The sequence below is a fragment of the Penicillium soppii genome (genome assembly GCF_028829465.1).
Source record: "Penicillium soppii strain IBT 18220 chromosome Unknown utg000004l, whole genome shotgun sequence".
Taxonomy (NCBI): domain Eukaryota; kingdom Fungi; phylum Ascomycota; class Eurotiomycetes; order Eurotiales; family Aspergillaceae; genus Penicillium; species Penicillium soppii.
The window spans coordinates 641,893-657,160 of NW_026643234.1; the positions used below are offsets into that span (position 1 = coordinate 641,893).

Genomic DNA, 15,268 nt, shown 5'->3' on the forward strand with positions numbered 1-15,268 from the left:
ATCAAATTGCCCAAGTCCTTCTTTGCCGTCGCATGCGGGAGGTTTAGCCCATTACGCTGTATTGTATCGCCCTGGTAACAGCGGTTACGGCTCTATGCCCGGGCCCCGTAGAATCTTTCTCCCACTCAAAACCAAGCTTTCGTCCTTTTATTTCTTTTGAACTCTTCTTCTCTTATTCCACTCTCCACTCTCATAATTTGGTGAAGGTGGTTAACAGCTCTTGGATGTTCAGTTCCATCTCATAGAGCCTGCCCATCATGATCTCCACCCGCCTTGCGCGCGCCGGTGCGCTGGTACGTTTTAAGTCCCTACATCCTCGGCTCTTTGGGGCTGAGAGATGATGCTCAGGTGTCTTTCAAAGACGCTCGTCATGAATAGCAGGCTAATTCACACTTTGACTCCAGGCCCCCAAGTTCCGTCTTGTAAGCATCGACTTTAGAATCAAGCTCCAGCCACACGTGGCGTGGCAGATATGCCGGCTTGGACATTATTCGAAAAACTTTGCAGTTACTGACTTGCGTGAATCTATAGCTTTCTGGAACCCGGGCCTACGCTACCGTTGACCCTCTCGACAAGAAGGTCGAGATGACCAACCAGGAAACTGTGAGTGGCTGCCAGACTAGCGCCTAAGAAGGCGTGGAGCAAAGGTGCAACCAACAGCAACTAACGAATTTGATATCAGGGTCACTACATCAACTACAAGAAGATGTCCGAGAACCTCGACATCGTTCGCTCTCGTCTGCAGCGTCCTCTCACCTTCTCCGAGAAGGTCCTGTACTCTCACCTTGACGACCCTCACGGCCAGGACATCCAGCGTGGTGTCTCTTACCTCAAGCTGCGTCCCGACCGTGTTGCTTGCCAGGATGCCACCGCTCAGATGGCTATTCTGCAGTTCATGTCCGCTGGCATGGACCGTGTCCAGACCCCCACCACCGTCCACTGTGACCACTTGATCGAGGCCCAGGTTGGAGGTGAGAAGGATCTTGCTCGTGCCAACGACATCAACAAGGAGGTCTACGACTTCCTTGCCTCCGCCACTGCCAAGTACAACATTGGTTTCTGGAAGCCCGGCTCCGGTATCATTCACCAGATCGTTCTTGAGAACTACGCTTTCCCCGGTGGTCTGATCATCGGTACCGACTCTCACACCCCTAACGCTGGTGGTCTCGCTACCGCCGCCATTGGTGTCGGTGGCGCTGATGCTGTCGACGTCATGGCTGGTCTCCCCTGGGAGCTGAAGGCCCCCAACGTCATTGGTGTCCGTCTGACCGGTAAGATGTCCGGCTGGACCACCCCCAAGGATATCATCCTCAAGGTCGCCGGTCTCCTCACCGTCAAGGGTGGTACTGGTGCTATCATTGAGTACCACGGCCCCGGTGTTGAGTCCCTGTCCTGCACTGGTATGGCTACTATCTGTAACATGGGTGCTGAGATTGGTGCCACCACCTCTATCTTCCCCTTCAACGACCGTATGTACGACTACCTGAAGGCCACCAAGCGTCAGCACATTGGTGACTTCTCTCGCGACTACGCTGCTCAGCTCCGCGAGGATGAGGGTGCTCAGTACGATCAGCTCGTTGAGATCAACCTCGATGAGCTCGAGCCCCACATCAACGGTCCCTTCACTCCCGATCTTGCCACCCCCCTCTCTAAGTTCAAGCAGGCCGTTAAGGACAACAAGTGGCCCGAGGAGCTCAAGGTCGGTCTCATCGGCTCTTGCACCAACTCCTCCTACGAGGATATGTCCCGCTCTGCCTCCATCGCTCGCGACGCTCTTGACCACGGTCTCAAGTCTAAGTCTCTGTTCACCATTACCCCCGGTTCCGAGCAGATTCGCGCCACCATCGAGCGTGATGGTCAGCTCCAGACCCTCGAGGAGTACGGCGGTGTCATCCTTGCCAACGCCTGTGGTCCTTGTATCGGTCAGTGGGACCGCAAGGACATCAAGAAGGGCGAGGCCAACTCCATCATCTCCTCCTACAACCGTAACTTCACTGGCCGTAACGACGCCAACCCCGCCACCCACGCTTTTGTCGCCTCTCCCGATCTGGTTGTCGCCATGACCGTTGCTGGTACCCTCAACTTCAACCCCATCACCGACACCCTCAAGGACAAGGATGGCAAGGAGTTCAAGCTCAAGGCTCCCTCGGGTGACGGTCTCCCCACCCGTGGCTACGACGCTGGTCGCGACACCTACCAGGCTCCTCCCGCCGACCGTGCCTCCGTCAACGTCGCTGTCTCCCCTACCAGTGAACGTCTCCAGATCCTTGCTGGCTTCCCCGCCTGGGATGGCAAGGACGCCACCGATCTCCCCATTCTCATCAAGTGCCAGGGTAAGACCACCACTGACCACATCTCCATGGCTGGCCCGTGGTTGAAGTACCGTGGCCACTTGGACAACATCTCCAACAACATGTTGATCGGTGCCACCAACGCTGAGAACGGTGAGGCCAACAAGGTCAAGAACTACTTCACCAAGGAGTACGACGCCGTTCCCGCCACTGCCCGTGACTACAAGGCCCGCGGCGTCAAGTGGGTTGTCATCGGTGACTGGAACTACGGTGAGGGATCTTCCCGTGAGCACGCCGCTCTCGAGCCCCGTCACCTCGGTGGTCTCGCCATCATCACCCGCTCCTTCGCTCGTATCCACGAGACCAACCTGAAGAAGCAGGGTATGCTTCCCCCTGACCTTCTCCGACCCCGCCGACTACGACCGCATCAACCCCGAGGACAAGGTCGATCTCCTCTGCACCCAGCTCGAGGTTGGCAAGCCCGTGACCCTCCGCGTTCACCCCAAGGACGGTGGTGCCGCCTTCGACATCTCCCTCAGCCACACCTTCAACGCTTCCCAGATCGAGTGGTTCCACGACGGCTCTGCCCTCAACACCATGGCCCGCAAGGCTTAAACTGCCTCTCTCTGTCATGACTCTCTTACAAAACCTTCAAATGAGCGGTTATCACCGTGCCATTTGTGTAAACTACGTTCTCTTGTGTGTTGAACAATTCAGATACATGTTTCGAGTATCGCGGGCATACAGTTTCAACTACACGCCTGTGGTCCTCGGGCAAGATACGAGGAGTTGCGCTCTGGGAAAATTATGATTGATCTTGTGTTTTTGTAGGCCTGTTTTCTCGGCCTTGCGTTGATTCCCGATATTTGGGTGGGCTCAATGGATATACTCTTTTTTGATTTTTACATCTGTTTTTGTATGTTAGGAATGGCATGCATACACAATTTCTTAAGTTAAAAATGAGCCTTTCAGTATTCATGAGCCTTACGGTATCTCATATATCTTATTCAGTGGCAATAACCACATACTCAACATATATGTATGTAGAACCTCCCTTGTTGCACCTCAACCTCGGACACCCAGGGCTGAGATAAGCCGAGGCCCATCCCGAGGTCTCTCTGCCCCGCGTTGAAAGCTTCTCCCATGTACTTGATACAACCGACCTGGACGCAATCAGTTCAGTAAATTGCGTTTCTTAATCGGTGGCGCTTGTGTATATTCAGCCTTTCCGACACGGCTTCTTCATCTCCCCATCTAACCGTACCGTTTCTTGCATCGTTAACAATAGCCAATCACTCATTGGCCTACACCTTACCTTGTACTATCTTCATTGAATTCGTATCTCGGGGTTATTCAGCCACATCTGACGACTCTAATGGCAACACAACTCGTCCAGCTCCCAGAAGTGGAGCGCCTCAGCGCCTCCGTCGTGAGAATCCTAGGCGGAAATCCGGGAAAGGTATACATATCCCCAGTGGCATCAATCCAAGTCCAAATCCAGCCAAACCAAACCCAAGCTAACCAACTAAAACCAGTTCACCCTTCAGGGTAAGCTCACCCACACATCATCAACTATAGAACCAACACTCTGACCAATCCAGGCACAAATACATACCTAATTGGCCGCGGGCCGCACAGAATCCTCCTAGATACAGGCGAAGGCAAGCCAGCCTGGGCAACGAATCTGCAATCCGTGCTACAAGAGGAAAAAGCCACAGTGCACCAAGCCATCCTCACCCACTGGCACGGCGACCACGTAAACGGCATCCCGGATCTCCAGAAGCTCTGCCCCAAAGCCCAAATCTTCAAACACCAGCCCGAGCCGACGCAGAATGATATCCACGACGGCCAGATTTTTGCCGTCGAGGGCGCTACATTAACGGCGTTCCATACGCCCGGCCATACGGTTGACCACATGGTTTTCCTGCTCGAGGAGGAAAATGCTATGTTTACGGGTGATAGTAAGTATATGTACACCCAGCTCAGCATACATATGTATGCCAAGAGACTATGCAAGCGATCTAAATCTAAATCTAACGATAACGGAACAGACGTCCTCGGCCACGGCACCGCCGTCTTCGAAGATCTCAAAACCTATCTGAACAGTCTGCACCGCATGCGCGACCGCGCCACGGGCCGCGGATACCCCGGGCACGGGGCGGTGATTGAGAATGCAGGCGCTCGGATCACAGAGTATATCCAGCACCGACAGCAGCGGGAAGAGGAGGTGTTGCGGGTTCTGCAGGATGGGAAGAAGGAAGGGGAAGAGGGGGGTGGGAAGTGGACTTCTATGGAGCTCGTGAAGAGGATTTATAAGGATGTGCCGGAGTCATTGCATTTGCCCGCTGAACGGGGAGTTTTGCAGGTTTTGGGGAAATTGGAGGGGGAGGGGAGGGTTAGAGGGGAAGGGGGTGGTGGGTGAGGGCTGCTTTGTAGTTATATTGAGAGTAGTATAGATGATCAGGTCATTTCAAGGATGAAGGTAGAATGAAGGTAGAATGAAGCTAAATATTATATTCAAGTATACATGCGGTGTACACTTTTTTTGTATTCAAGGAAGTGTAGCAGACGTCAGTGCTCGGTCATTTCGGGCACCGAAAGCATGGAAACATGAGCTTCTCTTTGGTTTCTGACTGGTTGGCCTGAGATGCCAGACACTTGACTTGATTTTCTATTTTTTTCCTTTCTTTTCTTTTTCTCTTATTTTCTCTCTGTCTCCCACTCTCTGCTTTATCGAAGTTCAAGATAAAAACTGATGTGAGTGTTAGTGAAGAAACCGGAATTCCCAGATTATCAGAGTGTGACGCCAGGCCAATTTGGTTCCCCACCTCATCTCACTTCCTTTTTTCGCTTTACCTCGATTTTCGTTTTCTTCTACACTTTTGATTTTGTTGATATTCAATATCTGCATATGGAAACAGTGTGCTAGCTGGTAATCACCCAGCCAATAATTTCCCACTTCCCCGGAGATTGTCAGGTTCGTCATAGGATCATCCCAACCCCGCATGAAACCCAGTCTACTCACATTTTCTCTCCATAACTATAGGAGTACTATTCAAGCATACAATCCCACTATCACAATCTCTGATCCACCTCTAATCCCACAATTCACAATCCGGTATCCGACCGCCCGTCGTCATGCCTTCCGTCGAGGAACCCAAGAACGAAGCACGTCTGCTTCTAGTCTCGAATCGCCTGCCGATCACAATTAAGCGGTCTGACGATGGAAAATATGATTTCTCAATGTCATCAGGAGGCCTAGTCAGTGGTTTGAGTGGTTTGTCAAAATCAACCACCTTCCAATGGTACGGCTGGCCTGGGCTGGAGGTGCCCGAGCCCGAGATCCCCGTTGTCAAGCAACGCTTGAAGGAGGAATATGGTGCTGTGCCGGTCTTCATTGATGACGAGCTGGCTGATAGACACTATAATGGATTCTCCAGTGAGCTTAACTGCCCCTGCCAACCCAATACAACGATACTAATGCTCTAGTAGACTCTATCCTGTGGCCTTTGTTCCATTACCACCCTGGTGAGATCACCTTCGACGAGTCCGCTTGGGAGGCATACAAGGAAGCCAACCGGCTCTTCGCAAAGGCTATCGCCAAGGAAGTGCAGGATGGTGATCTGATCTGGGTCCATGATTACCACCTGATGCTTCTTCCGGAGATGCTGCGCGAGGAGATCGGCGATAGCAAGAAGAACGTGAAGATCGGCTTCTTCTTACATACTCCTTTCCCTAGCTCTGAGATCTACCGGATTCTCCCTGTGCGAAACGAGTTGCTTTTGGGTGTGTTGCACTGCGACCTCATTGGCTTCCACACTTATGACTACACCCGTCATTTCCTGAGCAGTTGTGCGCGTCTATTGTAAGTACCTATTTATGTTTTTTCTTCCAGGTTTATCTAACAAGCGCAGGGGTCTTGCAACTACGCCGAATGGTATTGAGTTCCAGGGCAAGATAATCACATGTGGAGCCTTCCCCATTGGAATTGACCCTGAGAAGTTCAAGGAAGGCCTGAAGAAGGAGAAGGTGCAGAAGCGCATTGCCATGCTGGAGCAGAAGTTCCAAGGTGTGAAGTTGATGGTTGGCGTCGACCGTCTTGATTACATCAAGGGCGTACCGCAGAAGTTGCATGCGCTTGAAGTCTTCCTCAGTGACCATCCAGAATGGGTCGGGAAGGTCGTTCTTGTACAAGTCGCTGTACCCAGTCGACAAGACGTCGAAGAATACCAAAATTTGAGAGCCGTGGTGAACGAATTAGTTGGTCGGATTAATGGAAAATTCGGTAAGCACTCCCCTCCTCGACATTCCGATCAAATTGCTCATAACCCACAGGCACGGTCGAGTTCCAACCTATTCACTTCCTGCACAAGTCCGTCAACTTCGACGAGCTCATTGCTCTCTACGCTGTATCAGACGCCTGCATCGTCTCATCCACCCGCGACGGTATGAACCTCGTGGCATACGAGTACATTGCCACACAACAGAAGCGCCATGGAGTCCTAGTTCTCTCCGAATTCGCCGGCGCAGCCCAAAGTTTGAATGGCAGTATCATCGTGAACCCCTGGAACACGGAAGAACTAGCAGGCGCCTACCAAGAAGCCGTTACCATGAGTGACGAACAACGCGCTCTCAACTTCGCCAAGCTGGACAGATACGTCTCCAAGTACACCAGGTACGTCGACTCCACAAATCCATAGAAACAAACTCCAACTGACAACCACAGCGCATTCTGGGGCCAGTCCTTTGTCACCGAGCTCAACCGCATATCAGCACATTCCGCCGAGAAGTTCCAGTCAAAGAAACTATCTACTGAAGAAGCGCACACAGAAGCCTAATAATCTGTTTCTCGTCTTTCGTGAAATGGGATAATAGATGGTCACGAACATGGACGAGGCGAAATTTAAGGGGCTTTCCCCTGGTTGGTTTTTGTAGGCATGCTTGGGTTTCGTTTTTATCTCTTATTTTCTTTTAAATGGTTTCTAAGATCATTCATTTCCAAGATTCGGTTTAGATTCTTTTGGGATTCTTGTATTATAGAGACTGAGTATGAGTATTAATGTATATTGTACGTATATATGCAACTATACGTACCGGGTTTTCCACCACCTTGGTATCTATATTCCCTTTAGGTCTTCGTTTTTCTTTATTTTATAGATGAGAAACATTATCTCTAATCTCGCCAGTCCACAAATACCTCATCTGTCCGGAACCGCTGGGTACATGTAGATTCCTTCAGTGGTGTCCTGAAGCCTGTTTTATACGCCATCATTCCCGCCTGAGCAATCATGATTCCGTTATCAATGCAGTATCGCTCATCCGTCGCAAAGACAGAACCACCCCGATCCCGCGCCATAATCCCCATCATCTCCTGCAGCCGCTCATTAGACCCCACGCCGCCAACAACAAGCACCTGCTTCGCACCGACATGCGCCATCGCGCGCTCCGTGATCTCAACCAGCATCGCATACACCGTCTCTTGCAGCGAGAAGCAGAGGTCCGCGCGAGTAACCTTAGTACCGAGATCCCGATTCTCTTGCGCAACCAGCGCATCCATATTTTGCGCCTGTTCTTCTCCGCTCAACCCAAGAGACACGGCCAGCGCATCAATAGCAGCCAAAACACCAGAGAACGAACAGTCCATCCCCTTAACTACGTACGGCAGATCAACAAGCTGAGTCCCCTTCTTCGCAAGCTGCTCAATATTGTACCCCGGGAACGGGTCATTGGGAATGCGCAGCGTGCGCGCAAATCGATCAAGACAGTTTCCAACTGCGATATCCAGCGTTTCGCCGAAGATGCGGTACCGCTTATTACTGTATGCGATGACCTGCGTGTTTCCACCAGAGACATATAGCACGACGGGATTCTCAGCGCCGGTAATCAGGCGGCCCATTTCGATGTCTAGAAATCGTAAATAAAAACATATGTAAGCCATCCAGCATGGGAGGAAGATATTATTCGAAGAGGGGTCCAAGACATAACATACGCCCAACACAATGATTAACCCCAACCAAAGGCTTCCTCCAGAGGAGACTCATCATCCGCGCGGCAACGGCCACGCTTTGCAGCGGCGCGCCCATCCCAGGCCCCTTAGTGAAACAAATACAGTCCACGTCTTGCGGCGACAGGCAAGCTTCTTGCAGAGCTGCTTTCACCATCTTGACGACCCAGGCTCGGTGGTGGATCGCCGTATCCTTTGGTAGGAAACCTTCGCCTGGTGGTGCATTGTATGTGTGTCGTACGTTCGCGAGGACTTGTGGTGTGCTGCCGTCTGTCGGATGGCGGATTATTCCGATTGCGACTTTGTTGGCGGAGCCTTCCATGCCGATGGCGATCATGTTGGATGATCGAGCAGGAATCGGTTTGCTTGGAGATATTATTGCTTGATGCAAATTGGTGTCGGTTGTAGTGACTTGCGGCTGTGGTTGGAATAAGGTTAAATCGCGAAGGTGCGTGCTCAGTTCCTGTATACTCTCTCAATATGGTGGAGGGGAAATTTCCAGCACCGGGAGCGGTGTACGCCATGCCATGGCCGTGCCGCTATAATTCCGATAACGATAACAAAATATCATTCATTTTTTTTCTACGGAGAACTTTATACTCACTTTTAATAACAATTAATACCCTTTAAATCGTCTATCATAGACGCAATGAGCATAGAAGGTTCTATTAATAAACTAGGCATCGGCACTATACTCTATTTCAAAGATCGTAGTCCTCTATAGGTTCTCGCTGATATTAGATATACTTATATCTCCCCGCTAGGCCAGGGTTTCTGACCTAAGGATATAATACGTTATTGCCGCTTATCAGTAGTTGACACGGTGAGCGGGGCGCCGGAAACCGCTCCCATTGCACCGCCGTCTTACGGCCCTCGACGGCCTGCCCGTCTCCGCCATCCCCTTGCCCCTTCATTGAAAACCATATACTTTGGAGACCGATTTGGAGGAGGAAGGGACCTCTGGTGCAGAACAAAGCAAATGTGACAGAAGAATAGTACATCAAAGCACAATTATCAGCTTGTTCGAAGCATCTTAGGCTGAATAACTATCCTGAGCACGCAATGTCGGAAATTGTAAAGTGAGCTCATAGTGCCACCAACTCGTCCTGTTCTCTACCAAACACGTATTTAACCATATATCCATTCGCCCAACTAGGTGTAACTTCACATGGTTATGGCTCTAGTATAACACGCTCAGGCAAGACTTTGTTTTCTCGTAGGGAAACGGGTCAATTGAAAGTGTATCACTTAGGCTGTGATATAACTTTCGAAAAGCTCTGTACTTTGATATCTGCAACCGCAAAGAGCAAAGTAGCACCGGAAATACTTCTCATTATTAAACCTACAACATGGCTCGACAAGGCTCGAGATGCGCGGGAATTGCCCATCGTCAATTCTTCTACTGCAGTCTTCGTGGCGGTCGTCAGCACCGTGTTAGTAAAAGATCTCACCAAGGAATAAAATATTCTCTCCAATGTTCTTCGGTATCAGCCTCTTTGAATTTGTCAATACCACCGACAACGCCGTCTTCGCCCACTTGCCAATCACCCATTTCCACCCGTTCAGCCCAGCTTTCCAAAACTTTGTGTAGATATGAGCTACGTGAATCCCAAGGTAAATAACCACTATAACCATTGAACAAATCTTCCTGGTAAAGTTGGTCAGGTCGATCAGTTCCCGGAAACCTAGCACGTTTGAATGGAACGCCATTGCTACTTCGAGCAAACCCATTGCTGCCGATGCTAAACGGCAGCAGGAGTCGACTCTGGTTGCCAGATTCCCAGTTGAGATATTTGTCGGTGGGTTCAATGTACAAACCAGAGGGAACTTTCTCTACCTTCCCGTCAGGAAACCAGGGCCGCGTCCAGGGTGACTTGTTCTCCCTCTCCCCTCGAAATAAGAGCAGAGGGAATAATGGTGCCGTCTGGTCGGTACTATACAAGTCTAGATATAGACGGTTATGGCGGCGGTCAGCAAGTGGTTGATTCATAAATTCGATCGGATTTTGGAGTCGAATGCCGGGGGCAATATAGCGAAAGTTGAGATGGCGGATAGGAAGAGCCGAGAGAAAACATCCGAGAAACGAGTCCGCTTCTATGAAAGACGCTTCAATGACCGCTTCGGAGTATGGGAGAGCTATTCCTTCGAGGTTTGGCTGTTTGTGGCCACAATCATGTGTCGAATGTGTCGAATTTGATGGGAGTCGAATCTCGATAGCATCAAGAAGACGGGTAAAGGAACTGACAGCCCTCTCAACATCCCTTGGGGTATGTAGGTGAATCTCCCAAGGGAATACTCCGAAGAAACGATCCATAGATGCCTTTCGACGATCCGAAACTGTTGTTATTTTGCCCTCATCAATCATGTCTAGATAGGCTTGCAGAATATTTTGTAATGGCCGCCATGGCCACCGTTCCCTATCAGACCAGACCATATCTTCCCAGTCTGGGACAAAGGAAGCAAGCTCGGTTTCTTGGTCGAATCTATTCGGCGCGTAAGCATTTGTCTTCCCTAAATTGTAGCAAAGCTTAATAGGAATCTCACACTATGCCGACTTCTTCATCACTCTTTGTTCGTGTTGAGGGATACAACCACACATAACGATCACCCCACGATCCGAGTGAAGAGTCTGGAGCAAAGATTTCATGTTTTCCATGAAGCGCTATCAGGTAATAGAAGAGATGAAAATCTGAATCAGGGTCAAATATAGCGGCCTTTGCCGACCGCAGGAACCTGATCAAGTTCAGATTAAGGCGAGATGCGAGATCGAATGGAATAGGCGAGGACTCTTCCCACCAGGTCTTGGACGGGATCGAAGCGACATCTCGTCCGGCCCCAATCCACGCCCGTTTAAGGATCTGATTGTGAAGTTGGGCCGATAATTGGGGGTCAAATCCAGTGAGTGGCATCTTGGCTAAGACATAGGTCTCCCTGAAATTTCTGGTGGGAGATGCGGAAAGAGAGGGGCGGCAATGAGTACAAGGGAGAAGTGTAAGGATGGTGGGAAGAGGACGAAAGATCCAATCTGCGGAGCGGGAGGTGTCGAAGCTAGACCGAAAGCATTAGAACTAGCCCAGAGAGGCAATCCATACCTCTGCCATTTGCTTTTCAAAAAGTCGTGCAAATATACTTTCGAAATGATTCTACATGTCTACATGACTTTCAATCAGAGAGCAAATTGAATTTTTAAAGGCTACTTGTTATTGACGAATCCACCTGGTTGAATACGGTAGTTGATATGTATTCGAATGATATATCGTAGGCCATTGAAGTAGCAGCCTCAGGTCTTCTGGAAAAGCCTAGACGCCTAGAATGCTATGTGTTGGACTATTGTTTATTTTTCAGATCAGGGACATTAAAGAAAGCCACCTGCACAGTGGTATCGTCTCGTAGACGCCGGGAAGATGGAAAGCCGAAGGCAAGCCGGCCTGCTATCAACTCATGATGATTTCCACCCAAGGAATTGCGCACGAGATGCACAGCGACATTGTCATCTTCGACTGTTGTTCTCCCCGTTATGAACTTCCAATTTATTCCCTTCCAGAAATCACCAAAGTCAAATGCTGTATATATTGGCTCCGGGTTGTTGTCCCTCTTCCCGGCTGCTTCCGATTCCAACCATTTTCCCACTAAATCGACGGCCTGCTGATTGGAGAGCATATCCCACAAGCCGTCTGTTGCCATAATCAGGAAAGAAGGATTCCCAGGATCGATTCTAGTGCTTGTCACGACCGGTTCAGCCGTTAGATAGGGCGGCGTCAGAACGGGGTATCTTGGCACCAGCGGCGATGGACCGTAGAATCTCCGCTGCATATCTTCCTGGAATTCAATAGGCCATTTCCACTGGCAATCACCGAAGGCTCGTGAGACCGCTAACCCCAGCACCCGTCCATTTTTGACTATGTCTTTTTCATCGGGGTGCTCTTTGTAAAGCCTCGCAATCTCTTCTTTGTTTCTGCCAGTCTGGTCTACTGACAATGGTATTGCGTCCCAGCTGCCGTCTGGCCTTTGTTGCCCCAAAACCGCCCTCGAATCGCCGGTACACGCCACATGCAACGTGCTCGTGGTAGAGTCGTACAACGAGAGCAAAGCGCACGAGCCGGAAAAAGCAGGCGCCAGTTTTTTTACTTTCTGTTGCAACGACTGTTCGCTTTGAGCCGTGTCTAGAGCTGTCTTGACAATGGAATCGTCGAGTTTATTAAACCCCTGCATAATAGCGCGCTGCACCGACCCCTCCCCTGGTACGGACATGTCAGTCGAGATTGGCTTTATTTGATCCAAGCTGTGTCGGACGAAAGGCAGGAGGTGCTTTGTTAGCAATTCTGCTGTTTCCGAGCCTGCATGACCATCAAAGACGGCCCAGGCCATCCATTGGCCTTCGCTCCATGGCGAAGAAATTTTTCCATGGACGAACCGGTCCTCGCATGGGCTGTTGGAAGATACTTGAGCGCCGTCATATCTGCTGATGCCGAAGACGTTTCTGACCGCATATGAATAGGCGCCTTGTGATATCATACGCGTCACTTGGTCTTTGGAAGGACCTGGCTCAATGCTCCAGTGCTCAGCTGGAGGGCTCTCAAGATGCGGGGCATCGTCGCGGGTGGAATTGTCGCGCGTAGTTGCCAACCACCAAAAGGCTGGTGTACCGACCACACCGGCCACACCGGCAATCTTCATGTATCTCATTAAATTCGAGAATGAGCCTAAGCCTGAGCCAGAGGTCTTGGTTGAATATGAAATCTTGGCCCGCTCCCGTAGGCTCGATGTTGTGGTCACGCGCAGTCGCGTTCGAGCCACAGCGAATGTCATTTTTGGTAGGTTGTTGGTAGGGTGCGACTGAAGAGCGGAGGAGAGAAAGAGAAGGGAATCAATGTATACGGACGGATTTTGAAAATCTGTTATCTGGTATGTGATAGGGGAAATTGAGGCTGTCCCCTTGGCGACAGTAACTACAATAAGGTGCTAACTAAGTACGGGGCTAACTCACTAGCCGCCCTTGTCAATACCGCCAGATGGTTCGGGTTCGCCCGCTTATGGAGCAGCCCTAAACCGGAAAGGGAAAGCCAGGATTTGCCAGACATTATCATGTACATATGTAGTAGGGGCCAAAGTGCTTACTTTTGATTACTTCGTTGTGCAAATGCTGCGAATTCTGCGAATTCTGCGAAGGTTCAATGGGATTGCATGAGTTTCTAACCATCTTATTTCATGCACATGGCTAATGTAGGGTCTGTTTACGAAATGCTTGCCAAATTGCTTACCATCATAACACAAGAGCCTATAGCCGCTAGTCAACGTCGGAGCAGCACCGCCAGAACATTAACGCCATCCAATTGAAGGACCTGAGGCCAGGCAAGAATATTGAACTTATTAACACATCTAGCTGTAGCTATTCTCTTCATTAGTATTGATGAAGATTTGTGAGTTTTGTGAGTTTCAACCGGTGTGAGAAAGAGCTCCAGCCTTTTTTCAGTGGGAGGGGAAAATAGTCAATGCTAAACTCAGACACCAAAACGTAAAGGCTTAGGTTGATAGCGCCCACCTGTAAGAAAGTTGAAAAGAGATAGAAGACAATGACAGTGCAAGCATGTTAGTGAGAAATTTGGTAGTTTGACAGTCATGAAAAGCTCTGAGCGCCTTTCACCATCCACCTTTAAGTGCCTACAATGCAGCTGAATTGAGATGACAGGTACTCTGATTCCCAAATGCGGTCAACCAAGTGCCTTGTTACTCGGAATGATTTGACCGTTGTGAGGCAAATTCTGCGGACCATACCATTGAGAATAATCAAAGAGGCGAAATGTGCATTTGTCTTTCAGCTGATCCCTGTTTCTGGCCTTTGTGGGGCGAGAGACGATCAAGGCTGTTCACGAGCACTAGAAAATTCTTGACCTTGTCCGATTCTGGCGAATCTATGCTGACCGGACGGCAGTTCTTGAGGTTCGTCTGAAAAGTTTTTTTCGGCGACTGATAGATCAGTGCTGAACCTAGATTCATCATGTGCATCCTGAAGCATTGATGAACAGAAAAAGCTGTCCTAGGCGTAAAGTTATAGACGGTGATTACTGACTCGTTCCTGGGAGGGCCGCGCCTTTCCCATTGCTCCGTTACCTTATCAATAACCTCTTAGGCAATGTCGGCCCCCCTAAGGTAGTTGCAGCTTGGAACCCCTGAAATTCCTGTGAATAGCTCTACTCAGTTAATTCAGTTCTCAACGGACCCTAAATCCTAATTTGCACAATGATCGTGTAATAATATTGATGGTAAAATGGTCGTCTCAGGTCACGATCGGCTCTCGGATAGATCCCACAGGGCGAGATAGTCACCCCGCCGCCCGAAGCTGCCCACTGAGCCCTGGAGCGACCCTGAGCTACTCAGTGAGCAACCTGATCGATCACCCCGTTGCTCTCCCTTCACTTCTCGTCTTACCTTCTAGCTTTCGCCTGCTCTGATGGTAACCATGCTGCCTACTCTTGTTCGTGGTAGTTCAGGTCTAAAGGTGACGTATTCCCATGTCGCTACAGTGCCTTGCTGCCCTCTTCGGACTTTCCATCGATTGACTCGATTCCTTCAGCTTGCATGAAAAATCCAGCACCACCTTATCTTTATATCCTCTTTATACGTTCTCTCGCTAATGCTGCCGAAGCCACTGGAGGGTTTTAGGTTCTGAGAAGGGAAGCGAGTATTACAGTATTCATTCTATGAGAAATCCCAAATCCACCATCTAAAGCCTAGCAATATCGCGGGTGACAAGCAAGAACCGTCGTGGAGACTATGGTAAAAGAGGCCGGGCATTGATGTTTCGAGTGCTTATGGTAGCACCATAGGCAACGTTTTGGTTTGATGAGCGGCGATCTTTTCTAGAGATATCACGAGAGATAATACTGTGTCACGAAATGCGGGCAGCTAGAAGTCTTTATATTGATTCTTCTTCTATCTAATGTTGAACTCTTTATGGTAGAAGGTAAATAAT

General features: G+C 49.9%; 6 protein-coding genes across 6 annotated transcripts; 3 read left to right on the forward strand and 3 right to left on the reverse strand.

Annotated features, from left to right (window-relative positions):
• Nucleotides 1-257: 257 nt before the first annotated feature.
• acoA (aconitate hydratase ACO1) lies at nucleotides 258-2,906 on the forward strand (the record flags this gene model as incomplete). Its single annotated transcript, XM_057239191.1, has 5 exons — nucleotides 258-293; nucleotides 405-422; nucleotides 532-603; nucleotides 683-2,532; nucleotides 2,672-2,906. 5 exons carry the CDS (start codon nucleotides 258-260, stop codon nucleotides 2,904-2,906), a joined length of 2,211 nt encoding a protein of 736 aa, XP_057098486.1.
• Nucleotides 2,907-3,666: 760 nt separating this feature from the next.
• On the forward strand, nucleotides 3,667-4,713 carry N7529_003665 (uncharacterized protein; the record flags this gene model as incomplete). Its single annotated transcript, XM_057239192.1, has 3 exons — nucleotides 3,667-3,750; nucleotides 3,827-3,839; nucleotides 3,893-4,713. 3 exons carry the CDS (start codon nucleotides 3,667-3,669, stop codon nucleotides 4,711-4,713), a joined length of 918 nt encoding a protein of 305 aa, XP_057098487.1.
• Nucleotides 4,714-5,429: 716 nt separating this feature from the next.
• Nucleotides 5,430-7,129, forward strand: N7529_003666 (glycosyltransferase family 20 protein; the record flags this gene model as incomplete). Its single annotated transcript, XM_057239193.1, has 5 exons — nucleotides 5,430-5,730; nucleotides 5,784-6,156; nucleotides 6,206-6,576; nucleotides 6,627-6,966; nucleotides 7,018-7,129. 5 exons carry the CDS (start codon nucleotides 5,430-5,432, stop codon nucleotides 7,127-7,129), a joined length of 1,497 nt encoding a protein of 498 aa, XP_057098488.1.
• Nucleotides 7,130-7,464: 335 nt separating this feature from the next.
• kae1 (O-sialoglycoprotein endopeptidase) lies at nucleotides 7,465-8,632 on the reverse strand (the record flags this gene model as incomplete). The annotated part of the gene is made up of 2 exons (XM_057239194.1): nucleotides 7,465-8,195; nucleotides 8,281-8,632. The coding sequence occupies 2 exons, from the start codon at nucleotides 8,630-8,632 to the stop codon at nucleotides 7,465-7,467; spliced, it is 1,083 nt and encodes a 360-aa protein (XP_057098489.1).
• Nucleotides 8,633-9,742: 1,110 nt separating this feature from the next.
• Nucleotides 9,743-11,204, reverse strand: N7529_003668 (uncharacterized protein; the record flags this gene model as incomplete). The annotated part of the gene is made up of 2 exons (XM_057239195.1): nucleotides 9,743-10,778; nucleotides 10,840-11,204. 2 exons carry the CDS (start codon nucleotides 11,202-11,204, stop codon nucleotides 9,743-9,745), a joined length of 1,401 nt encoding a protein of 466 aa, XP_057098490.1.
• Nucleotides 11,205-11,622: 418 nt separating this feature from the next.
• Nucleotides 11,623-13,104, reverse strand: N7529_003669 (PP2C family serine/threonine-protein phosphatase; the record flags this gene model as incomplete). Its single annotated transcript, XM_057239196.1, has 1 exon — nucleotides 11,623-13,104. One exon carries the CDS (start codon nucleotides 13,102-13,104, stop codon nucleotides 11,623-11,625), a length of 1,482 nt encoding a protein of 493 aa, XP_057098491.1.
• Nucleotides 13,105-15,268: the final 2,164 nt, after the last annotated feature.